The sequence below is a fragment of the Parus major genome, chromosome 3, assembly GCF_001522545.3.
Source record: "Parus major isolate Abel chromosome 3, Parus_major1.1, whole genome shotgun sequence".
Lineage (NCBI taxonomy): Eukaryota > Metazoa > Chordata > Aves > Passeriformes > Paridae > Parus > Parus major.
The window spans coordinates 58,992,527-59,019,806 of record NC_031770.1 but is presented as its reverse complement, the minus strand read 5'-3'; the positions used below and the strand labels follow the sequence as shown (position 1 = coordinate 59,019,806).

Sequence of the window (27,280 nt, the reverse complement as noted above, 5' to 3'; positions counted from 1 at the left end):
TAACTGCAATTCTTAATGAAGTTATCTAAATATGCTTGACCTACCAAATATTCTGTATCACATTACTTATGAATAAAATTGATAAGAGTAAGGAAAACATGTTGTAAGCACACACTTATTATGCTCACTTGTTTGTTGTAATGCAAAAGCTACAACAGCTTTCAGAGTTCTACCACTGGATGAGGAAATCTGAACTACATAGTAACACTGCAGTGGAAAGAACTTGTAAACAATTTGAAAAATCTGATGTAAAAATGAATGGCTATAAATTTCTGGACTAACTATGTAAAGTACAACTTAAATGGTTTGGGTTTCTTTCATACAACAAGCAATATTTTTGGGACCAGTTTTCCTAAATGAACAGGATTAACAAACCAAATGGAACTTGCAAGGTCTTGAAATAGGTGTCATTTGTTTTAAATTCTTGAGGACCCAGGAGACCTACTCTGAGTCCTTAGTATCTAACAATTCAAACCTAACACTTACCAAAACTGAAAGTAGGACTTCATCAGTTTACATTGCTGTCATATTGCTCAGCATCTCCTTTATGCACCACTTTAATCTCTCAGAATAGGAACACAGAAACCCAGTGTCCTTTCTCTGCTGCTTTGAAGAGACAGTTCTCTTTATAACCACTCAAAGAATGTGTTCTGCACTCTATCATAATTTAATCACTGTCAGTCGTAACAGCCTATTGTGAAAAATAATCCACTCATTTATTTTATCATCAGTGCACTCAAGCATGGTCAATTTACAAGCAACATAGTCACATGCATCAGCCACGAGAGATCCATTACAGTGCTGCTGGAAAGTTTGTGAACAAACAAATTGCTTTCCTCTGATTATCCATAGGATCAATCTAAAAGTCTCATTCTTTCATCACCCTAGTCTCACAGGAGAAGCAAAATAAAGCCTTGAAACAATAGTGCTAGTATTTACCTCAAAACATGCTCACACAGCAGGCTAATTAAAATTTTGAATTTTAATATTAAATTACACTAATAATATCTCATCCAAATAAGGTGCTTATGGAAGAAAACATCATTTCAATCCCATCATAGCTCACATCTGACAGAATCAGCTCTTTGTGCTGACCAAAAGCACAGCTGCCACTGAAAGTGCAGGAGCTGTAGAAGGAACACTAAAAGACTTAGGGGCTACCAGGCTGTAGGACAATCAGGAGCTCCCAAATAGCAGCCAGAGCAATACACCTGCATGTATTTAACAAGCCCTGCTCACACTGCCAGGTTAATGAAGTCATGCAAGTAACATCTATGAGCTCTAAGAGATCCAGGCACTGCTAATCCAAGAATTGTCACTGCATTAGCAGTTACAAGATGGAGGAGCTAGGTGTTAGTACACACATTTTTCAAACACTTGCACACAAATGTATGTGTGCTGCTCAGCAAGACCTGAACAGGCTTGAGAGCTGGGCAGAGGGGAACCCAATGCAGTTGAGCAAAGAATAACCAACCCCATGCACCAGTAAAAGTTAGGAGGTGACCTGCAGCAGCTCTGCAGAGAAGGACCTGGGGATCCCTGGTGGGACAGCAAGCTGTCCATGAACCAGCAGTGTGCCAACAAGACCAATGGTATCCTGGCTTGCATTAGAAAGAACATTGCCAGAAGGTGGAGGGAGGTGATCCTGTCCCTCTTCTCATCCTTAATGAGGCTGCACCTGGAGTTCTGTGTCCAGTTCTGAGCTTCCCAGTCCAAAAGACAAGGAACTACTGGATAGAGTTAAAGTGAGGCCTATGAAGGCGACTAGGGGACAAAAGCATTTCTCTCAGAGCTGTGACTGCTTGGCCTAGAGACTGAAGTGATCTTATCAATGCACACAAATATCTTAAGGACAGGTGTCAACAAGATGGGGCCAGACTTTCCAGTGGTGCCCAGTGATAGGACAAGGGACACAAACTCAAACACAAGAAGTTCCATTAGAGTATGAGGAAAAACTTTACTGTGATGGTGACAGGGCACTGGAAAGATTGTGGAGTCCTATCTGGAGACATTCAAAACCTGCCTGTGCATGATCCTGTACAATCTGCTGTAGGTGAACCTGTTTTAGCAGGGGGGTTGGACTATCTGATCTACAAGAGTCCCTTTCAATCCCAGCCATTCTGCAGTTCTGTACACTATAGTCTCATCTGCCATCCAGCCAAGGATTCCTCAGGAAATACCCTCCTACATGTGATGTCATTTAAATTGCTACTATAATAAAGATTTACCAGAAAATTACTTAAATTATCATAAATGATAAAGCCTTGTAAGAATTTTCAAATGGTAATTGCTGAAATGGATTTTTTTTTTAAATCAGAAACTCAATGAATCCTGCTTTTTTGTACGTCATATGCAGAACACTTGCACAGTACCCAGCCTTATAGTTCTCTCATCTCTTTAATTTCAAAAAATAGAATACAATTAAAAATTTAGTGGCTAAAAAAGTCCAGATTTCCAGTCTTAACATTTTAAGTCAGGATATACAGTAAAACCTAGAAATTATCTACTACTAAGTTTAAAAAGAGACCCAAGTAAAGAAGCATCGCTTCAAGCAATCAGCCATTAAGTTCCTTGGCAAGGTACAGAAGCCTCACCCACCCATCCCTTTGGCAGCAGTAGGATGCTACAGGGCAACAACCTATGTGGGAGACATGGCAGACATCCCTGTACAGTCTGCCAGAGCCTCACACATTTATCTGGAGAAAAACTGTGGAAGTACTGCATATGCTGACAATTTGGAATGCTCTGATTTGCATTACGCTGTGTTTTGCAATTTACCTGACCAAGCCAGCATTGCAATTCTCACAGCATACAGAGATTAGATATCTCTTTAACTCTGACAGAAAAGATTTCCAGACAAATCATAGATAATTTCTTTTTTATTACAGCAAGATTTACCTACAAGTCAGAGTATAATTAATTCTTCACACGGACATTCCATCATGTAATACCATGCACTCCAGCTAATTAACAGAGTCAATGTATTAGGCAGTTACTTGTCTTGAAGTGAACTTTTGGCTGCTAGAAGCAAATCTGCTTTGAATGCAACTACTTTTATAATGAAAGTTAATAAGTGACTTCCATAAGAAACCCACAGTATATCAGAGTTGTCGAAGAAAGTCTATATACACATAAAAACTGGTATGAAGAGCACCATGCCTATTGCACCATTTACAGAAATTTAATTTATTCTCTAGAAATATGTTGCATCATGAAATATGACTTTTTCCAGTTAAATTAAAATGATACATTTTGAGCTATTTCTTTAGAAGAACAAAAATACTGGTATTGCAAAACTTCTGGTTACTTTCCCACTAAGCTACAAATCACTATACCATTCAATTTGTAGGTGTCAAAAGAGTAAAGTGATAGAGCAGCACTGCAACTACCTGAAAAAACTGAAGTAACTAACTCAAGCCAATACCTCTCAGGACCTTTTCAGGCTCCAAAGGCTACCACTGCTGAATTTTCCAGAGTACTCCGTAAGAAACCATTTTTCATGCAGCGATCTGTATTAAAGTCTGACAAGCCCTTAAAAAAAGGCTGAGAACAAAAGCTGGAATTTATGACCCAATTAGGTCAGACACACCAGTGCCTCAATAAGCAAATACATCGAGTCTGCCATGGTTAGAACATCTAACTCAGCAATGTTCACATTTGGGACTCATACACTGAAAATATAATTGTGCCACTCGTCAATTAATAGATGTAAATTCTAAATAAAAAAAAAGCAAGACAAAAGTCCACTCCAGCGATCTCATCCACAAAATCAGGCTTCTCTTAAAAAAAAAAGGGTGGGTTTTAATCATTGGTTTGTTAGCTGTTTAACTTTGTGCCCCTACTACCTCCCCAATCTACAAGCTGTTTCCTGACAGAAAGCACTGACGGCAATGTCCCTCACTATATACACCTTATACAGATATTTATTACAGGCTACCTATAAATTTGCAGAAACTGCCAGTTGTCACTTTTATAGAAGTCTTCAGTTTCAGAATTAAGTCTGAAGTAATGTTTTTTTCAAATATTCTCTATTGGCTTCAGCATAAGACAAATGTATATATATAAACATGACTTACAGAAGCTAACTAACTTTTACCCTTGAGCAACAGTGTGGTCCCAGACAGTCCACAACTATAGTAAATGGATCTCCTGGCAGCCTAGAGTCCCCTTCTAAATTAATTATCAGTATCAGGCTATCACAATGGCAGACAAGGTCACCTAAATCACCACCAGTTACAGGGACATCACAGGATCATCCTGAGGTAACAGTGAATGTAGACACACTGCACTTAGCAGTCCCACTCGAACTGCTGCCAATACTTCCCTCTCTAGAGTCTGCAACTCCTGGATTCTCAGCAAACAAAAATTTTGGTGTGATATCTTGGGACACTGAAGTTTACTGTCACTTTAACAGCAGTGGTGTTTTAGGATAGCACTAAACAACTACAAACAGTTTAGTTTCCTACTGATTAAACCAGGTCTGTTTCAATGTCCATTTAAAAGAATGACTATTTCTGAAAATTAAGATAATTAAACAAGGAAAAAAAAGTGAGTAAATCTGTATTCAAGAGAGATTCTCCTACTCTTTTGAACATTTGCATAGACTGACATAATACAATGGTTTGCATCTGACTACACATAACAATGAGAGAGTTATTCCATAGAAATAAAATTTTCAAGGAAAATTTGTTTCATCTGAGGACACACAGCACCTTATTTTGCAATGACTGATGTGTCAATGTCTCTAACCTGTGGCTGCATTTAGAATAAATATGGATGTATAATCAGTTCTAATTTGAAGCACGGTGTATTGCAGAAACTGAGAAATATCCTTCTGTGGCTCTACATGCATTAGAAGTCATAGGAGATATATTTGATGATCTCAGAACTCGTCGTCAGGGCAACTCCAAGACTGGCATCCAAGTAATATGTCAGGTACAACAAACACTAATGATAAATTCTCTTCAAATGGCTGTACTATAAACTAAGTACAAAACAGTATTAAAGGTGAGCATTTCATACCTCTAGAAATATCAAAAAGAAGCAAATTCGAGACGTGAAATCTTTAGTAGTAAAATTTTTCTATTGCCATGACACAACCATCTTTATTCCAGTATTAGACTGGTTACTCTGCATTGACCTTTTTTTGAGAAACTGAAGACTTTAATGGTTGTTAACATATTTACTTGATTTATAAAGGATTTCTTTAAGTTCTTTTTTCCCAGAATACTGTTTTCTACACAGTGGATTTACTGGTTTGGCTAGTTCCTCCAATTCTAACAGCAAACTAGAACAGCACCAGAGGTCAAGCACTACATTTCTCAAATTACCTTAAAGTTTTGTACACGTTGTTGAAACACTGAAGTTTTTCAAGGTTCATTCAACCCTTTATCCTATTTCTAACATCCTGATAAGCCAAAGAATAAAAAGGAAGCTTATTTTAAGAAAAGCTATCAGAGGAGATGCATGATATCACTTATTATGAATGCATTTTCAAAAGCAAATCACAAAGACACTTTTAAGCATAGCTGATATTTAGTTTGTTCTGTTAAGAGGCACCAGTCACATGACTAACACCATTCATTTTAAAGTTTGGGGACAAGGCAGCACAAATTAAAGGCTCCTCAAGAGTACTGACAAAACTAGCTTTTTCCAATTTAATTCATTTTTGGTGCAGAAGTACCAGCATCAACTTCCATCCTTTCTCCATAGTTTAGGAGTCCCAGTGACAACCCCACCCTTACTGCTGATATTGTACTCCTGACTTCTCTGTGTCCAAATCACCAACCTTTGACTGCTTCCCAGGAACCTGACCACCTTCAATCAGGACAGAAACAGAGCTAAGGATACTGTAAGAATTAAGTTTTGCTCTAGCTTGCCCCTGCCTTTCACAACACAGAGCTATTGCAACAGCACATGCAGTTATCTTACCCTCCCTCACCACCATAAATGCCAGGACAGGGCAGGATGCAGAGGCAGAGGAGTGGGTACACTCAGCATTAGCACCCTCAGCCATTCATGCAGACAAAAAAAGAGTCTCCACCCAGAGAATCTTATCCCGAGGTTTTAGACTGAGGTTTTTCCACCCTTATCTGCCCCACCTACAGACCAATTAAGTGACAAAAACTGTTAAGCAAAGCATATAACAAAAGCAAATTTTGTTTACGCCTCCTCCTTCCAAAAACTTTAAAACTATGACTTTGCCCTCAACATTAACTTCTGGTTATAAAACCCCAGCTGTCTGGCAAACATTTGTATAATCATTCCAATGAGCCCTCAGAGGGGTTTAAACTAAGCATTTCAGTCAAACTTCATTCTTTGGCGGGGGTGGGGGGGTGGGTAGAGAAGGAAAGCAGGTTGCTACTACTACTACTGAAACAAAACAAGAAGTTCGTTTTTTTCCAGCTACTGCTAAATTCACTGTGAATTATTTCACTTGAACCTCCTGAAGTGCCTCAGGAGACATTCTTCTGCATTAAGCTCGCAATTACACTACAAAGCTATACTATAAATTTTTCATCCCTTTACAGCTGTCCCTCTGTTTACAGCTATACTTAACTGAACTGTTGCCATCAGCTACCTGCATTTAACAGACTCAGGGCATACATGTATATTTTAAAAACTATTGTATAACATCTGCACTTCCCTTCAACACCCTTTTTGATATCTGCAATATCTACAACTTGCCAGTACTTCTCAGACATAGGCTCATTCTTTAAGTGTTTAAAAAGTGTACTCCACTATTCTCCACAATCTGTCAGTCAAAAGCTTTGCAGCTTAGCCAGAATTATGTCACAGGCATAAAGCGTTTTCAGTAATAATTTCAAAGAGTTATTTTTGTGTATTATTATAGCAGTAAGTATTGTTACTTTCATTCAGGAATACCAAACAAGTGTATGACTGAATCGGTAGATAGGATAGCACCATTTTTTAAATTATGGTATCCATCCAGTTAAATCTAGTCCCATTTGGTACTCCCCTAAAAAACCATTTACAATGCTCTTTCATTAAATTTTTCATTGCAGTGCACATCAAGCATGCCCATTCCTAAACAAGATAATTTTTAGCAAACCGAATGAATAGCAATTCCCTACCTGAAAGAAGGATGTTGAGTACCACCTAGTAAGGCTACAACTACTCATTACAATTTTGGTTTAATATGTGACTCCGCAGCTGATATCTAAAACGAACTATTTCAGGTATGCGGTTTAAGGAGAAGCCACCTAAACAGAAAATGGAAATAAACAAGGGACAGTCTTTATGTAGGATGTGTGAAGAAAGTTGAAGCAGCAGTCTGTTAATGTGGTAAGGAAAAGACAGAATACAGAATTATGTACAGTGGCAGAAGTTTCCTAAATGAAGAATTGCTGCCAAAGGAATTGTAACAAGTAATCGAACCTTTCTGTTTGTTTTCATGTCATACACACAAGAGAGACTTCATCTGGGAAATCAACAATAGCACTTTTCTGCTAATTAATACCAACTCATTGAATGATCTATATGATACAATTAAGTCAAATAGTAACAATTAATTTCTTTCCTTGCCTATGGTTACAATCTCTTGTGAAATACCAAGTCCTCAGAAATGAGATTCAGGATCCTTGATTCAAGATAGATACCTAGAGGTGCATCTTGACAAGTTGTGGTACTGCCTTTGGGAATCCATTTCCTCAATCTCTGTACAGGGAAATATAGTCTAGTAAAATACCTCCAGGAAACAGTTTTGACACATTTGTGATGTTATGAACTCAATTTCAGATTCCATGCTAGATTAAAAAACCAAACAACCCTCCTTTATCTTCATGGCAAAGTCTCCTTCAGTATAAAGGAGATTCTAAAAAGATACAAAACACTTCACATATGGCTGATACAAGGAAATGTGGAAGACTACAGTTATTTCAGGAGTCCTATTGGCAGAACTTCAGTTTGCCCTTGAGGAAAAAGAAATAATTTTCTTTGTTAATACAATTCCTTTGCATTACAAAGAGTAGCTTCTATATACACGGTAACCAAAGTTTTCACTTTTCGAAACTTCAGCTTTCCTTGATCCAGACTTAAAAAGCTACATTTGAGATCAAGCCACAGATCAACAGATACGATAAAATCAAGCTAAAAGCACCAACAATTTGTGTCAGGCATTTCACACAACCAAATAGACAGGAAATTTACATACCATAAAACAGACCCCAATATATAGCTTACATGAGGTTAAAAAGAATGCAAATAGATAAGCTTCCATTTTTTGCCAAGATGCTAACTTTAAATCTCTTTAGTGTTAGAACAAAGTGGTTGGCTTTAAAAAAAAACTCTTTCCAGAAAAGAATCCCATCTTAACCAAAACCCAAATATGTAACTTAATTGCTCCATAAAATCAGTTTACAACTCAAAAATTAGTCAAAATATTCCATATCCATTTCTCTCCCACCTGCTAAAAACAAACTTCAATATTCAAGGCAATATCCTAGATTTTAATATGCAAGCTTTACACTTTTTAAAGCAAGTTTCAAATGCAATAAAAGTTGCTTGAAGGTGTAAGTTGGAAAGACATGAAATTCCATGACTTGCTACTCTCCATATTCATTCCACAGAATGATGATAAAATGGATTTGCAGATGGAACATTCCCATAAAATTTCAGAATTGTATTCTATTCAAATGACTTAGAAGAACAAGAAGTTGACATAACACAAACTGTATTAACATAACACTTCAGCTACCTTCTAAAGCATGCTTATGTAAGCAATTTGAGTATCTGAAAGAAACAAACACTAAAGGTAATAAACTCTTCTTGAAAACCAAAGGAGAGCTGGACATCCAGCCTTTTCCTCAGAATCTTTCCCATGTGAGGACATCTACTCTCCTTATTTAACTCCCTTCCCACTTCAGTTTTTTTTAACCTAAGTTATTTCAGCAGCATGGTCATCCCTCTCACAGAAAATCTTCACAGCAAACATAATGATGCTTAGCTATTTTTTTCCTCATTCTTGAGTAAATGGGGAAGCCACTGCCACCTCAAGTGGTACAATTAGCAATATCATCTGAGCACAGACAGAGGATTAAAGTCCACAACATTATGTTTCGTCCCAACAGAACTTTAAAAGATATTTACCCTTTAAGTTTTCATTTGATAAGCAAGAAAAGACTGTGTCCACAATTTCTGGAATGCCTGTGTGGGCAATGCCATTTGTAATTCTGGGGGTTGGTGCACTCAAACAATGGCTTATTGGAGATCTTTCAGATACAATTAGACTGCAGACCATCAGTTCCATCACAACAAGCCTGGACTCTTCTCAAATTTACACAGCATATTTATTCACGGGATATTTAACTAGCATGCAAAAGCAGTTACCAGAAGCATGATTGTAATCTTTCCTTCTCCATCTATCCTCTAAATTCTCTTTCCCAAGTCCACTTGGGAAGGGAAAAAGAGCCAAGGAGACCAAACAGTACCCATCCCCACAGAGCTTTCTGCCCCACTACAGAGACTGGGATTTATAATCAAAACTGTCTGGGACACAGACTGCTGCTAGTGCTGCCTGCAATGCTGGCAGGCTGTTAAAGTTACAAAGAGAAAAATGTGCCAAAATATGTACTCTTGCTTGCCAAGCATATAATCCTGATGCATACTTCCTGATAGGAAAAGGATTTAATAAATATGAGACAATTTCCTTTTCCCTTTGCTTAGAAATGATCTTCTTTCCCACATGCTTAAGGCCAGAGAAAGAAACAGCATGCCTTTCACATTTAAAAGAAGCTCAGTTAATTCTCTGACTGGAATACTCAGGTTCATTTGATCAAGCATATTCTGTATTTTCTTAGCAACTCTGATAACAATCACCTGGACAAGTTCTGGAATCTAAGAGAGTCTCTGCCTCCTGTTACTAATGAAACACTTCAAAACATGTTGGAGGGCTGGATTTGTTGGTGGACATAGTCCCAGTTGTTGCTGGGCTCACTCCACAGTGAGCTGTACTACTAGTTTCTCTCCAGGGTGCAAAGAGTAAGGGAATACTTGGGAATACCTGTACATTAGAATCATGGCAGTACAGAAGTTTGCTACAATCTTTCCAGTCAGAAAGGTTAATTAGATGCTGGATATATGTAAGTTGAGGGATAGCTTCTGTTGCTTAAAAAAGCCAAAGCAGAAAAGCAAATTTGTGGATCAGGGCATGAAGTAACAGACAACAGTACAGGGCTGAGACACTCAAGCTTACTTAATTACTGTAGCATGTCAGTGTTCAGTAATTTACTTGGTATATTACCATGAGTGATACTTCTAAAACACTACACAAACCAAGGCTAGAATTGCAAAAGAAACTCCTCATATTCCGCATAAAGGAAAAATAAAGGTAGCTAACAATACATTCAATAGATCTGTTGCAAAAAGCAATGTGAAGGAGATACTGATAGCTGCATTGAAACTGCATCAAAAATAATCTTAATACACTTAAGAAAACTCTTACTTTCATAAGAAGGATTTCAAAGAAGAAACAGTTGTCATTTTGGTCCAACAGAGTGGACCAAAAGAGTTGAGTTTCCAAGCGCTGAAAGTACCCAGCAAATTACTTAAGTGTTACTAAGGTAACAATCACAACTGTATTATCCCTAACTTGCAACATCCTTCTGCTAGTTGACATCTTTTCCTATTTGCAAAAAAGAAGGAAATAAGACCTTTCACTCATAACAAGCTGTCAGGGACTTCAGTTGCTAAATTGTATTCAGCAGTATGAACATAAAAGCTTAGAGAGGATACAGCAAAACAGTTGACACGGTTTTTGGAACAGAGGTTGTAAGCAAGATGAGTGTCTGCCTCCCAAGTAACAACAGGCAAGACAAGAGGAAAACAGCACCAGGTTGCACCAGGGGAGGTTTAGATTGGATAGAAGGGATAATCTCTTTGCTGAAAGCATGGTCAGGCACTGAAACAGGCTGCCCAGGGAAGTGGTTGTCATCATCTCTGGAAGCATTTAAAAGACTTGGAGATGTGGTGTTTGGGGACATGGTTTAGTGGCAGACTTGGCAGTGTTAACCTAACAGTTGGATTCAATAATCTGAAAGGTCTTTTCCAACCCGAACAATTATATGACCCAATGAACAAGAGTTTATATAGCAGAAAAACTTTGCCTGACAGCAAAAGGCAGTCTACAAAAATTTTTACCAAAAATATTAAGCATTCTTAAAAGTAAAAAAAAAGGCAAAAGGGCTAAAGATTTCAGAAAACCAGCTATTAACCTAATGAAACTGAGAACAAGAAATATCAACCATCACCACATGTGTTAGAACAGGATGGAAAAGGTTATTTTGAACTCCAGTAAGAATGCTGTTTGAAACTTTACAGTTGTTGGCCTGGTTTCCTACAGAATTAAGATCTAGGCAATCATACTGCCTGTTCATCTGTTTGTTATTTTTCTTTAGTAATGTTTAAGTTCAATGGTCAATTTGAACTGAATTTAGCAATGGTCCAGAGGTCTCAATAATACTTAATTTATATAGGACATGCAAAGCAAGTTTGCTAGGAAAGAAGTCCCAAATATTGAAGTGTCTAGTATAAACCCATAAGTAAACTTATTTTATTTGCCTTACTAGCTTTACTGTCAGCACCTACCAGCTACAAAAATACAAAATAAATACTTACCTAGTGGTAATTTGGATGGTTCTACATCAAGTATACTTGGGGAATAATATAAGAAAACAAAGAAAAGAAGTACTGACAGAACAAAAATTTTAAAGTGATACTTAAAAGAAGTATGATATGAAAAATTATATGAAAAAAAGATGATACTTTGTTATAAAGGAGAGCATGAAAAAGTCATGAAAGAACATGTCCCATAAGTTCTTCCACTGCAACTCAATTTTAAATATTGAAAGATTTCAGTCTTTAGGTAAACCTGAAATGAATGCTGAGGAGGATTACAAGAAGGTCAACAACATATTTGTTATCACTACCTATGAGAGGCTAGTATTCCAACATTCACAGAATTATTTGGGTTGGAAGGTCATCTAGTTTCAAACCCCTGCCATGGGCAAGGAGACCTCCCACTAGACCATGTCACTCAGGGCCCCATCCTACCTGGCCCTGAACACTTCTAGGGATGGGACATGCACAACATATTTGCAACAACCACCAGTTCCAGTGCCTCATCATACTCACAGTAAATCACTTTCTTCCTAACATCTAAGCTATGCCTGTCATCTTTCAATTTAAAGCCATTATTCCCATATCACTATTTCTAACTATTACTGAATATTGTATGGTGTACCATAAGAGTATGAAAAAAGGAGAAAGAACATCAGTAGAACAGTATTTCAAATACATGAAAACATCATTACCTAAAAATTCTACTGTTTGTCTCCTGCTTTTACCACACTATTATGTTTACTAGAAAGTCTTTGAATTATGTTAATCTAACCGTGTAAGCCAGTTTTAGTGGTTATTAGATAGATGGGCTCTCTAAATCCAGTTTATTAATCTTGCAGGACTTGGTTTCTTCCATCTCCTCCCCATCCACCAATATTACAGAAAGCAAACTAATTTGTGCTTTTAACCCAAAGAATCTGCAACTCAAATATGTGAATAATTAGCTGACCATAAAAGCAGAGATAAGATAGAGATGCAAAGTCTGATGCAGGTGTATGAACTAATAATGCATAGGATAATGTAGTTTTAAAAAAAAAGAAAACAACAAAACCAACTCTGTCTCCTGAATTGCTAGTTTGACAATTTTGGTCAAATATTTATGCTGGTTTCTAAAGTATTCAAACTGAGTCTGCTTACACTGGTTATGAATGAAACTTAACACAAAACTTTAGAGTCGCCCTGAAATTTTGGAAGCAACAATTCCTAAGATTACAAATAACTTATAGCATCATTTCTGTAGTCCTGTCACAAAGAGAATTTGTGGCAGTTTACTGGGCATAGTGACCTCTTAAGCCTGGAAGCAAGAAGCACATCAGCTGTGCATGAAAATAGAAGTATCATGTCCTAAATCAAAAGATAATCTTTACTCACAGCTGAGTAGTCCCTCTACTTCCAATCTGTGCACTAATGGACAGTTTCAAAACACCTTCAAATATAAACAATGTATTATGCACTTTGGTGTCGCCCAGGAAACTGACTATGCTAAATTCCATATATATTCTTTTGAAGAACATAGCAAGTTCAGTAGGCTATATTAGAAGTATCTATGGCAAAATACATCGGACAAGTTCACCTGCAGGCTTTGTAGAACTTAAGTTGCTTAATTACGTTCCTTAACTTGGGAGAAAATAAAAATATAAATCAAAATATCTTTCAGGCTCTATGGAGAAGAGAAAAATATCAAGGGTCTTTGACATCTTGTTACAAGAATTTGCAGATCTGATTTAGAACTCTCAATGGCATCTCAACCTTTCCTGAAAGGCCAGAAGATACCTCACACTTAACAACATTCTAGTCTCCTGAGCTTACGTAAACTACAGAGCAAACATAGAGAGTACAATCACAAGACCACCAAAAATGAAATAATTATAAAACATTCAAAAATCTCTCATTGTATCCACCTTTACATTTTGAGGATAAAAGAATCACAATTTTCATTACATGAAAATTCCTCTCAAAAAGTTATGTTCCAGATGCCTATGCACCACTTTATTTCAGCATCCTCCCTTGTGTGAGCTACTAGTAATGATTCCAGAAAATCACTATAACCATTTTGATGCAAGAACTTCTTTAACTGAGAGGTCAGTTAAAAAATACAGTATTACTGTAAGCAATGATAGTATCATAATCAGAAGAGATTAATTCTTCTAATTACATACTGTATAAGAAAAACAGGAGCATTAAGTCAACATCAACAACAATCAGTGAAGATCTTTTGGAAATGTTTTACCTTTACAGACCAAGTTAAATGCTTAAGTCAAAATATCCTGATATTAAAGAGAAATAAAAACCATTTAGAGGTAACAAATCAATTTAGAGGTAACAAATATTTTACTGATCACACATTGCTATGCTACCTCAAACATCTTGCAAGCGGAAACCCACAGCAATGCTGCCTTACCTCAGACTGCAAGTCTGATTACTTCTCACTTTCTCTACACTATTCAGTAACTAGCCCCCAGTCAGACCTTTAAGTGTCATCACTTGCACTATGAAGCTCGAAAAACAGCCACAAAACCCCACCAGCTGTGAGAGAAAAAGACTATGGGCATTAACCCATTATGTGAAATAAGTACAGCTGATTCTAACAGGCTACAAAAGGCTGCAGAACAAAAAACATAGGTGACACAAGGGGAAAAAAAGGCTACTTTAGATTCCTCCTTTTCTCATACTTCTCATCCCAAAAGTCAAGATCTATTTAGCAACCAGAAATGAAAAGTTAGTGGAAGTCAAAGCCCAGAATCTCTGTAACAATGCACTCTACATGTAGTGACTTTTCCCTTGCTATCACTTCTCCCAGCGTAGCACCAAGGTAAGAGTTTCAAGTTTGATCTTTCTGTTCAATTCTTCAAAATTTCTACGCTAAAATTTTCAAGCGTATTTTGCAGAAGAGCAGCAATGCAACAAAGCATAAAAATAACTCCAAAAAGTAACTACAAATGAATCAGTGGATAAACTTGAGAACTGAATACAGCAGTAGACCCTCTTGGCTGAAAAGCATTGCATTACTTGTAAAACTCTTGCAGATTGTTCAAGCCCTTTGAAGAATTACCAGCCTTCAGGGTATCGGCAAAGACAGTTCTGTCATGTGAATTGAGGAATAATATTGAAAAGTAAGTGTAACCTTTGGCAGCGCTTTTCAAGTACAAAGACAGGTCAGTAAATTGAAAGGTTTTTCATGCCAAGGAAGATACACCTTAATAGCCAACCAGGTATCTCCTTCAGTCTAGGTGAGGTGAAAGGAACAACAGCTGTTTTCAGAAGAAAAGGTCAGAAGCACTGACTGAATATGGGAGCATTTTTGGCTCAGCTTGATTCTACATAAGGTTGTTTATGTTGCAATCATGTTGATATGAGGCCAGTATTAGATTATTTCATTGTAGCAATAGTTATGCTGCCTATTTTTAATAAAAGTATTCTGAGGTGATTGCTCCAATTTCAGCTAAAGCCCTGAATGTGATTACTTTGACATAAAGCAACAAGAAGCCTTCCATACTAAAACAGTGTAGCGTTTTAAAAATACAGCTGTGGATCAAGTAACAATTTACTGCCTACATCAGAGACAAAAAGTTTTGCATAACTTCACAGCATGTAACCATCAGGCCACTCTCAACTCACTACAAATGTTTCTTTAGCAATGACTAGCAGAGCAAAAGCCTTCAATTCTTCAGCAGCACAGAACTTTGTAAACAACATCAGTGTTTACTTTAATTCAAGAGAAGACCAAAGGAAAAGAGAAGAAAATGAGGTGTGGAGAAGAGGTTACAAAGGGCTTGTTTGGAGCTGAAAGGATGAAGGGGAGAAAATACAGTGAACCACACCTTTAGAGCATAAACTGGAGGAGAGGGGAAAAACCCTACAACAGAACAACTACTGCTGAAAACAAAAACCAGCTTCTGCTGTTTAACACAACCTCCATACTGACTAGAGATACTCAGCCTCCTAAGTGCATTCTTCTTTTTAAAGGTTCCATAATAGGAGCAAATAGTTCAAAAGCATCAGCCTTGCATGATCCATGGACACAGAGCTGCTTGCTGACATCTTGCTGATTCACTTAAATTCAATTAGCTCAAAGTTAGTAATTCTTTTTTGTTCAATACTATCTAGTTAGTGACCAAATTTGCTATTCAAATGTCTGCACATATAAGATAGAAATTATCAAAGATACAAAAGCCACATTCCAAGCTCTCCAAACCAGACAAAGAAATGATGAATCAGTCAGAAACATCCCAAGTATCTCCAGTTCCAATTCACTCCTACACAGTGGCACATCTTCCCTCTGTGCTATCATAATTTACATATGATTTCAGGCTAATAATGCTCTGCAAACATATTTGTAAAGAAAAAATTCTGTAATTCTACTTTATGCTACTGAAAAATTGAAAAAATATAACTTCAAAAAGGCTTGCAAAAATACACTGGCAGATTTGTCTTTTTTATAAAAAGTGCTAATACCCTAAGAAGAGCAAACAACTAGGAAAACAGTACAGGTGGAATTCCCATTATAGCACAATCTTGCTGTTCTAATAAGAGTATTTAAAATTCATGAAACTTTGCTTTGACAGATGACAAATTCGCTATTCTATGATTTTGTTTCTCTTTAATTTTATTAAAGACATATACACTGCAAAACTTTCCAACTTTGTTTCTGGATTAAAACCAAGCTAAATGTTCTGTCATGCAAGAAAGTTACTCTAGCCTCTACAACACCCAAAAACTTCAGAAAGAATTTCCACTCAGCTTTTCAAGTACCAGTTATGTACCTGAGCTATCAAATAATACTATACCTGAAGCATCTGGGAAAGTCATTTTTAAGAGTATAGCAGCAATATAGACATTGTAAGATTCTAATGGATGTGGTCAACAAAATAGTTCCCACATCCCCACCAAGCATCAAGAAGGAAACACAAGCTTTCCTAGGCGCTGTGGGTTTTTGGAGGATTCATATTCCAGATTACAGTCAGATTGTAAATCCTCTCAATCAAGCGGGGTCCTGAACAACAACAAGCTTTTGAACAAATTCAACAGTCAGGGATGCAAAGGATCCCAAGGCTGTTACACCCCAGCTGAGATACCAGCAGCTTATGAAGAAGTTTGAGGTGTCTCAGAAATGACTGGCACTAAAGCACAGCTTCTTCTGACACCCTGACTGCCAATACTGGACTAGATGTTCAAAGGGAAAGTCCCTGCCATGCATCACACCACTGGCACTATGTGGAGTGGGCAGGTTGTGTTGATCACACAGCAAGCTCAAACAGGAAACCCCAGTCACCCAGGGATCTTGGAAGTCAGCAAGAACTGACATAAAGGCAAAAATTTCAGATCATCATCAAAGAAGAAGGTAACATATGCTGAAGAGGCCCTACCATACACCATTTATCAATCACCTAACAGAAAATGAAAGCAATACACCCTCTTTACTGACAGCTCCTGCCACACATAGAAAATGGAAAGCTGCCATATGAAGTCCTACACAACAAGCTGCAGAAGCTATTGAGTGGATCAAGCCAGAGTGCAGAACTAAAAGACACCCAGCTTTAGAAGTTGTTGAAAAAGAAATGGCCAGTGCTCTACCTCTACACTAACTCATGGATGGCAGCAAATGATCTGGGGGTGGCTGGACTGATGGAAAAAGGTCAACTGTCAGCACAGAGGGAAATGTACCTGGCCTGCTGAAATGTGGCAAGACATCACTGCCCAGGTAGAGAAACTGGCTGTAAAAGTATGTCTCAGAGGTACACATAGCCAAGGGCTGGGCTACCAAAGAACACTGCAACAATGGACAGGTGGATCAAGCTGCCAAGATTAAAGTGTCTCAGGTAGATATGGACTGGCAAGATACAGGTAAGTAATTTCTGGCTTGATGGGCCCATCATACCTCATGTCATCAGGGAAGCAATGTGCACTAATGGGCACAGATGGGCTTGTGATCAAGGAGGGGACTCAACCATGGCAACTAGGTCTCAAGTTATCCCTAAATCACAGTTATCACGGGCTGTGATCAAGCAGGCCAAGCGGGTAAGGCCTCTGTGGTATGGTGGGCTATGGTTGAAATACAAATATGGGTAGGCCCTACATAACAATTTCACCACACTGCTGAAACCCACCAGGGCAAGAGCTACATGCTTACAGCAGTGGAAACAATCCCTGGAAGGCTGGATACATACCTTGCGTCTGATGCTACTGCCCAGAGCACCATCTTGGGCCTTGAAAAGCTCATCCTGTGGCAATATGGCACCTCTGAGATAACCGAGTCCAACAACAGGACTCATTTTAAAAATAAACTCACAGAGACCTGGGCCACAGAGCACAGGATTCAGTGGGTATACCCTATTCCCTATTGTGTGCCAGCCTCTGGGAAAATTGAACAGTACAATGGACCATTAGAAAGCACATTGAGAGCAGGGGGTGATGAGGCCCTTCAAACACTGGAATCCACACTAAGTAAAGGCCACCTGGTTTAGTTATCAGCAGAGGCTCCACTAACCAAGCTGGTCCTGCCCAGTGAAAATGGCCACGTACCGTAGAAAGGGATAAAGTCTCCGTGGTGCATTTGAGGAGTGTCACTTTGCATTGGTCCTGCCTAAAGCAAAGGCAAACCTATCCGCACAACTGTTTTTTTTCGAGGACCTGGGGGCAGTTGGTGGGTAATGCAGAGGAAGGGGGAAACAATGTGTACTATACCTCAAAGGGATTTGATTTTTGGGTTAGAACAGTCTGTAATGTTGAATTTTATAATACTGGCTGCTGAATGACACTGCCATTGTGTATGCCATAACTACCATGGGCAATAAATACGGTCTGCTCCAGATACAGGAGGCTCCTGTTCACAACCACCTGGCAGCACACCACCCTTCTTGCTGGTATGAAGACATCTAGGATTGACAGAGCCCAAAGTCAGGGACCAAATTAACTCAACACTCATCTTGGAGGGACAGCCATTTACTGCTGAAACAACACCTATGCTTGTGTGTGTATACATATATATATATAGAGCTGGTAGGTGTAGGATTTTTGCATGACATGAATGAATAGACTAAAGGGAGGATAATATCCTGGTTCAAGCAAGGACAGGGTTAATTTGTACAGTAGCCAATTTGTACAGGGGGCCTGGCCAGGAGGCAGAGATTATTCTATAGTACCTCTATATCATTTTCTAGGGTCAAGAAAAGGAGTCCCTTCTCCATCATGTAGTGTGGTGGTACAGTCAAGTCAGGTGTTCACCAGGCCCTATGTGAGAACACTCACATGTGACTCATTCACCTCCCTCATAAACTCTGTTATTAATATTGTTGCTCTTACTGCTCCTTTTTCTTATTTCATTGCTATTTCCAGTAAATTGCTCTTATCTCAACCCACAATCTCTACCTTTCGTGCTTCCAATTCTCTATCCAACCAAAGGGGAAAGGAAGGGGGGTGGGGAAGTGAGCGGCACATGGTTTGGAGTTTTCCGATGGGAACACTAAATTGGGGAATTTCCTTCCTAAACCTTCTTTAGGATGCCTCAGTGCTGTACCACAGTCTGCCCACAACCACATATAGTGCCAACAGAAATAACAGGATATAAATGACTGGTTACAACAAACTGGTGGAAGGCATAATCTGAAACCAGTCAGCAGAAGCTGCTCTTCTCTGAAGGAAATCAAAAATTCCATACCCCAAAAAAAAAACCCACACAAACCAACTCTTGCTTAAAAACAGAGGGATCATCTTTATTCCATATAATACTGAAAAACAGGAGTATGATTAATGAATAAGCAAGATTTGACAAGCTACAGAAACCACTTTCAAGCAATTAATAAAGTTACATTAAATAGGATCTCTGATAATGTTAACATTATTTTCCTTTAATTTGAGTTGCTTCCTTCATGATCAATTTACCAAGGCACAAATACAAACATACCGCCTGAGTTACCTGAAACCAAGCATTTGACAGCATGGAGGCAGGTAAAAAAAAATAAAAGCAACAAACAAACAAAACACCCAAAACATCATCAAACACCCAAAATGAACCAGCAGAGAAAAACCACATTTTTCCCAGACTAAGTGCTTATGCTTTCACCTTCTTGGTATAACCAAGGATCTAAAAATAGTCACAGAATATAAAATCACTTGTTGTGTCTTAAGGTGTTAGTTTAACTGCTTACATACTGAGCCTCCTAGCAAGAGTCACATACTGTTGTTAACCTTGGGAGTAATACAACATGAAAAGCCACTCAGAATTTTAAAAACAACACTTGCAGAAAAATCTCTGCAGCATAACTACTTCAAGTCTTAAAACATTTAACCAAAGCCATTAAAGAAAAACTGACTTATGTTTTATGAAAACATTTTAAATATTAGTAAAACATATGTTTTAAATATGAGTAAAACAAGAACACACTCATGAGCTTTTAAACAGGAAGGATCCACAGATTTATTTTTCATTAGTATCCTTTATGAGCAAGCAAAAATCATACAGCAGTAAAAGAACAAAACAGGTTGATTTTGACTTCAATAGGCTTAACATGTGGACCGCAACATACTAGCCTTTTCACCTCTCTTATTTCAAGTAAATCCACCAGGCAAATTAATCTTCCCACAACATTCAACAGTTATAGAGACACAATGTTTCAAAACAGAAAATTTAGGCTCATGACAAGGGCTAAACAGTTCACCCAATAAAAACTGTTTTCATCTGGTCCCATTCCGAAGTGTTAACATGCTACATACAGCACATGTCTTGGCCTTTACCCAATATATAACGACTGGGAAATTTTATGCTAAGTCAACCAGTTTCATACTATGTGTTGCCTTGTAATACAACTTAAAATTTATTTTTTTTAAATTAAAAATCAGGGAAACTGAGCAGAAGGACTGAAAAACACAAAGAAGCTGCATTTTTTAATGAAGGTAAAAAAATGATTGAAGCAAACTTGTTCCCAATATACTGGGAGCATATTTTGCCTTTCTCACACTACCCTTTAAAAAGCCAATTGCAAGCAGTAAACAAAAGCCTCAGTTCTTAGCCCAATATATCAAATCTCATGATGCCTCAAGACAAAGAGCTGGATTTCTTAGCTTTTCAAACAAATCAGCTCAGGCAAAATATACTTCAGCTAATGTGTGGGTGTTTTTATAGAGTTTCATTACGCTTTTTGAAACAAAAGGAACAGAAGTCCAGAATACACGAGAGACAATAATTAAAGCATTTTCTAGAGTCAACCTTTCACATCAGGGCTAAAATTGTAAAAATTCTTCCTTCAGTGGTAGCTGCGTCAAATGTAATACCTGGTCTCTAGTTAAGACTGCAAATACTGTTTTGATTCCTGATCTTGTAATGGTCTAAGGACAAAAGTAGAATGTAGGGTCATGTACCTTTTACTGAATTTGCTAAAATTAGTGGACATATGAGGGAATATGAAGGGGGCAGCAATATATGTGGTTTCTTAAAACTAGTTTGACCACGTCACCCTGCCACTCTCTCCAAGTTAGAGCACTGTCATTTGTAACCGTGTTCTGTAGCACAATTTCTTTTTTGATTTGGATTAAGTTTTTAAACAACTCTCTTGCAACAGAGCTCATTTTACAGAGTGTTTCCATGGAGAAGACACCTTTCCTCAAAGAATTTTCTCACCTACAACAGGGTGGTAGTATTCCTTAACTTCACTCTTACATAGTTTAATTTCTTCCACAGTACAAGAAAAATGTGCTGGTAATAGTGTAAACTTTTCCCCTAAAAACCTTCAACTATTCAGTCTCAACACTAAGTCATTATACTGCAAGGTGGCAGGGAAGGGTGGGAAACAAAAAATAAATCTCTAAGTGCACAAATTTCAGTACACATTAATTGCTCTCTGTAATATATCCTCAAGCACACACACAGTCAAGAAAGCACACTGGGAGAGTGAGGCCAAATACCCAACAGCTTAAGTTAACTAATGAGATAACTGGAGGTCCAAAACAGGTTTAATACTAAAATCACTTACAACAGAGGCTTGTAAAGAAGGAGTAGTAACATCGATATGTAGCAATCCCTGCCTTGATACACACAGCTGCCTCTAACCATAATATACCATGATCTTTGACAAATGTTGTCTTATAGAGGAGACAAGGCAGCCATGGACTCAAGAATTAATTTAATGCTACAGCATTCTTTGGTTCTGGTTGTGGGTTCCCCACTCTGCCTGCCCTCCCTCTCTCCACCTCCTTCCCTCCCAGACACTGGGTTTATTTCAGACTTGTGGTCAAATAATGAAAAACTCTACCAGGAAAAGTACCCAAAAAGCCATACAAGTAAAAGGATTCAGTCTGCTAAGAGCAGACTAATGATATACAGGCAATATTTCTTTAATTCCTTGATGATGAAACAGCAGCAGTTACAGTATTATTTAAACACAGCTTTTAAGTACAACTTCAAAACAAGAAGCCAAATGGGATAAAACAGCTTCTTTCAGCTAAGGAAACAGCAAATAGATTGTTTACAAATAATGTCTACAAAGAACAAAATGCTGTATGTGGAAATTGAAACTTTCAGATCCAAAACTGAAGTGTTCAAAGAAGTTTGCAGGACATACTTAATATATTATGGCAAATTTTAATTGACGAATCCCTGCTTTTCTGAGTAACTGGAAGCAATAAAAGTGTTTCAACAAATGTGAAACACGTGCAAGCATATTTTTATCACCAGATTTTAATTCTGGTTTGATTTTCAGAAGTAGGAGGATACATGCTGAATCAGAATTCAAAGGTCTGCCTAGTATGAATTCAAAAACTTGAATTAAGAATACATCTTTTAAATCCCATATACAGCATAACTGAGTATTTTAAATTAGAAAAAGCTGTTCTACTTTTTCATCATGGTAAGAGAGCACATCAAGCATTTTAAATACATACTGAAGCTTTTCATGCTCTTAATAACATTCTATGTTCTTAAAACATTGTAGTCAAATTCTTATCCAGGCCACTATAAAGAATACCACAGTTATAGTCTATACTTCTCTACCCACAGAAATGGGATAGCAGCAAATTACAGTAAAATCCAGTGTTACATTTAGCTGTACAGCACTACTAATTAGAGAGTAACTTCAACAATAAATATTTGGTTAAACTCTGCTTTGTCATCAGCACAAGCAATTGAAGATGACACTGATCTTTCAGAGTCTATGCTTTTTTTAAATTTTTTTTTTTAATTTTTTTTTAGTCTATTTTTATTTTCTGGTTACTGAACATCTTTTCCTACAAAACAGTTTTCCAGAACTACTGCTTTGCAAATAGAAAATCACATAGACAATGTTAGAAGTAAAAAGGAAGATTCAAGCCTAGAGGACCATGGCAATCCACAGCTCTCTTTTAAACTGTCCTTAGCTAACCCCATTTTACTACTCAATGGCAAGATCTTCTAACAATGACCTTACAGAGCACACAGGCTGCATGACTCAGTAATAGCAAGGTAAGCTAAAAGACAGGCTTTATCACACCCCTCAGAAAGAACACAAGGAAAAACCAAGATACTGACAAATACGAGACCCATGGTAGATACAATATAAAGTAAAACACCCAGTTAACCCCCCAGACACTGATAAAAGTCACCAGTTTTAAGAGAGGCTTTTCCTGCAATTCTTCTTCACAAGAACTCCCTGAAGAACCATGCTACTATTAATAAAAGCACTACAGAGATAAACAGTAGTAGTACCTTATCTCCTTTAGAAAAAACATCCAATCAAAGAAACACATAAGCAAAATACTACTACCTGCTTCTGAGAATCTGCAGAGACAATCAGTTTTTACATACGAGGCCATCTTCACTGAAGTCAGGCTTTGAAAGCATCCCATCCTTTAGTGCAGTCATTAAACATTACACTATCAAAGGCAGCTGTGATGTGCACAGCAAAGGGTTGGCATCTGACTTTCTCCTCTACAGCACCACAAGTCGTTGTAATGCAGTGTTTGTGTAGTGCCCCTAAGACATCAGGTGCTACTGCAAGTGGAAAAAAACACCTTTCTTCCCCTCCAAGTCTGTTAAAATAAATAAAACTGCATTCTTGCTAAGCTGTCCCACCTGCAGTACACACAAGTCTATAATTTCATACTATACATGGAACATACTTTACTCATTTCACTAGACAAACAGAACAGCTATTTTTGGATCACCCAATAGTAATTAATCAATATTCTGTCAATATGGCCTTCACTTAGTCTGTAAATCTTTACAAAGTTCTCAAAGACAAGGTCTTGGAAGTCTATGGAAGGAATAAGTTACCGGTAAAATTACCTTCACAAAAGAGTGTAACCACAAAATTCCTAAGTACAAGTCAAATATTTACTGTATCATCAAGACATTCCTTTTTATATAATATTATGAAACTGACAACTTCAGCCATGTAGATTTATCATATCAACAGCCAAAATAAGTGAAAATTTGAAACAGAACACAATTTTGCCTATTTAGTAAATTCATACAATAAATCTTCTGATCTAAAAAAAATAAATCACAAATTACCTTTCACTCCAGTAGGAATCTTGAAGATTTGTAGAGTGAAATCAACTATGACAACTGGATAACAGCACAATATCTTCCTTGCCTGTAAGGGAATCATTCAGCATCACATTACACCAAAAAATCAACCCACCAAATAAATTAGAAAACCAGAGAAGTGAAATTGAACAGTGCTAAAATGATAAACAGTGCTTAAATGATTAAAAATGTGAACACCCTGACAAATAGGAAGAGAAAGAAACACCACACCCCGTCATTAAACTTGCACTTTGATTTTCATCTCTTAAAAAAATAGAAGTGTGGCAACTTATTTTAAAGTCTGACACCCTTAAAGTTTAAAGCAGTCTTTGCTTCCAAAATAGAAGGCCAGAAATAACCCCTTACAATGCAGTTTGACCTCTTATATAGCTCAGACTACAACAACCAGATGCTTCCACATCCCCTTTTCTTGCTCCCATCCTCTTTCTTGTGTCCACCTATTGTGTGAGTACACAATGAACAGTTTTCCAACACTGGTTTTCCTTGATTTAATTTTGCTTGCAGTGAGGAAGACAGCCCACCTTCCCTCTTCTCACTCCTCCCTACTTAAGACCAATTCCAGAATGAAACCTGTTTGACTTAGTACATCTTCCTCAGGAAAGCATTCAACCTTGCTTTAGAAATATGTAGCAGCAAAAATGTTTGCTATACACCACAATTTTTAGTAAAATCACTTTTAACCTACTGAAATTTACACAGAGTAAGCTAAAATGTAGAAAGCTTCCTCTTTCAAAAGAGTCATGCTACACATTACAGACACAACTATTAAAAATGTGAACCATTTAGATCATTTTTCTGCCAACAAATACTTTCATAGCTCTCATCCATGTAACAGGTACACCTACCATCATTTTATTTTGTTCCTTCCCTTTTCAATCCTAAAACAGATCAATATTCTGTACTAAAACATGCTTCCCAGATTAATGACAAAAGGAAATGCCAATTCAAAAACGAACCCCACATCCACTGAATTTGGTTTTTTACCTTGTCATATGTTTTAAATGTTGCTTATAAACCTAGTACGATTATTTGAAAATCGACTTAAAGAGAACATATATCCAAATTATTTATCACAACCCACAATACCTTCTTTACCTGTCTGTACTTCCCAGACTACTCTTCTATTCTCCATCTATGACCCATATTCTTCATCTTTAAAGGCATGACTTGGGAGCTAGTCCCATGAAAAATGAATATTCTGCCTATATCCACACTCACAAACTGATTCAGATCATTTTGGCTACTAGAAGTAATACAACTATTCTCCAGGTTACCTTCTCTAAAAGAGAGCTTTTCGGTGTTGTCACTGAAACCCCATTAAGACATCAGGAAGGTAAACTAGCTTCAGAATGTTACCTTTGTTGCTCCTTGAATCTGAAAACAAATTATAAACTGACCGCAGTTGCTGGAAAATTATCCAAGTAGAAGTGGAACAAAAGGTCTGTTTCCAGATGAATGAAGCCTGGAAGCTTATTCCACACAAACTTGGATATTAAGAAGTTTGAACTCTCCCTCTTCTCCACTATCAACAAATGTGCAGAGAGAATGTGCATATTTTTTGAAAGTCTTGTCTAGGCCATTTAAATTATATCTTTACAATGCAAGCTCATCTGTCACAGGTACAAACTGTTGATATAAATTTCTGAGATTCATAACCTTGGAAAACACTGAAGGGAAGGTCATTTTCTAAGCCCAAAGGTAATGAAACTCAGCAGAATGTTGCAACTTAGGCAAGAGAAAGCAGCTCAACTTCCCACCAAGAAGGCAACAGCAGACAGAAAGCAGCATGGCCAGCAGAAATGGAAACTTGTAAGGGAGAAGAGCAGCAGCTAAAGCAGAGTGCTTCTGCTGAACACCCTTCCAGGGCCATTGCTATGTAACCCAGCATGCCACGAAACTGCTTCTGTTCTGTAACTGGTTGGCTCCGTAGCTTAGGGACTCAGTTTTTCTGCTGTACAAAATGTGATGCTAAAGGACACAGCTTTTCTTTTATATAGTCTCTCAATGAAGCATTTTCTCATTTCAACCTCTGCAGGACTGGACGCACAGGTTTATGAGAATTTACTGAAGGCTAAGTTCCGCAGAACCGCGATCATTGCATTCCACTAACACATTGGAGCCACCCATGACAGCAGACAGAAAAGGAGGTGGTAAAGCTAAGAAAACCAATACATGTGCTTTAAAAAATAGATAGAATATATAATTTTAATTAAAACGGGTCTTGGAGAGCTTTACAAGAAGTAAAAAACACAGCAATTCAACTGCTTGCTAGTTATTACTGGTATCAAAGCACCTTAACCTAAGTTTACTTTAGCTGGCTATTACTTGTTCTTTGGCAATGAGGTGGAAATCATAATCATTAAGCTGACAAACCCTCACAACAACTCCCTTTATGTCAATCAACAATCCTTCTAGGCATACATATGTGTGCACAATACTATTAACATCAAAAGGGATTAAGTTCAACGCAGTAGGACCTTTACCTGTGGAAGAACACTGCACTAAAAAAACGTTACCACAGTGTTAATAGCTCTTTTGAGTGTATTCAGGCTTCAGACTACTGTAATCAAAGCCTTACAAAAGCACAATAATAGGAAAAGAACCTAAATTTGGACCTAAATTTAAAAATAACAAATCTTTTTTTTTTTAAGATCTCAGTGCGTAATGCTCAGAGGTTAGGTCATCACATCTTGAAAGGGGGACTTATTTTAAAACAGTAGACACAAACCATATAAGAGGATTCTACACTTATTTTTACCCTAATCCTGAAGAGAAGGGAAATTAGGGATACAAAGTCTTCCTCGATTTCACCCCCTACCTGATTCTTGATAAACAGCCTCAGTGCAGAGGCCTATATAGCGCATTTTCCTGCAATTGCTAACTCACAAATGAAAGAAAGGAACAGCCCAAGATGCAAACAGATGAAGTTATCAGGAGGAGAGGAGTGGTGCTCTGGGAGGAAGGAAATTAGGAAACCAACCGCCTCTCCACGCAGCATTCACACGACGTGTGAGGGAAAGACACCTATAGCCATCGGGACAGGCTTTCGGAGAAAAACATCCCTCTCCTTCTGGCCCCAGAGCAGAGGCGGGCGACTTAAGAGCGCAGTAGATGCGGGCAGGGCAG

The 27,280-nt window shown here is 37.8% G+C and overlaps 1 protein-coding gene across 22 annotated transcripts in view; it reads right to left on the bottom strand.

Moving 5' to 3' along the window:
- EPB41L2 (erythrocyte membrane protein band 4.1 like 2) overlaps window positions 1–27,280 on the bottom strand; it is a 112,191-nt gene that overhangs the window by 84,237 nt on the left and 674 nt on the right. For 21 of the 22 annotated variants that reach the window (XR_004496413.1, XM_033512785.1, XM_033512791.1 and 18 more), the window contains exons 1-2: window positions 27,135–27,167; window positions 24,119–24,200 (exon numbers count right to left, since the gene is read on the bottom strand). Coding sequence is in view for 20 of the 22 variants with exons in the window: in XM_033512785.1 (XP_033368676.1) it covers window positions 24,119–24,200; window positions 27,135–27,152 (100 nt within the window). In the remaining 2 variants the exon portion in view is untranslated. Of the gene's footprint in view, window positions 1–24,118; window positions 24,201–27,134; window positions 27,168–27,280 lie in introns of those variants that run through there. The other variant, XM_015621479.2, reaches the window with a different exon arrangement.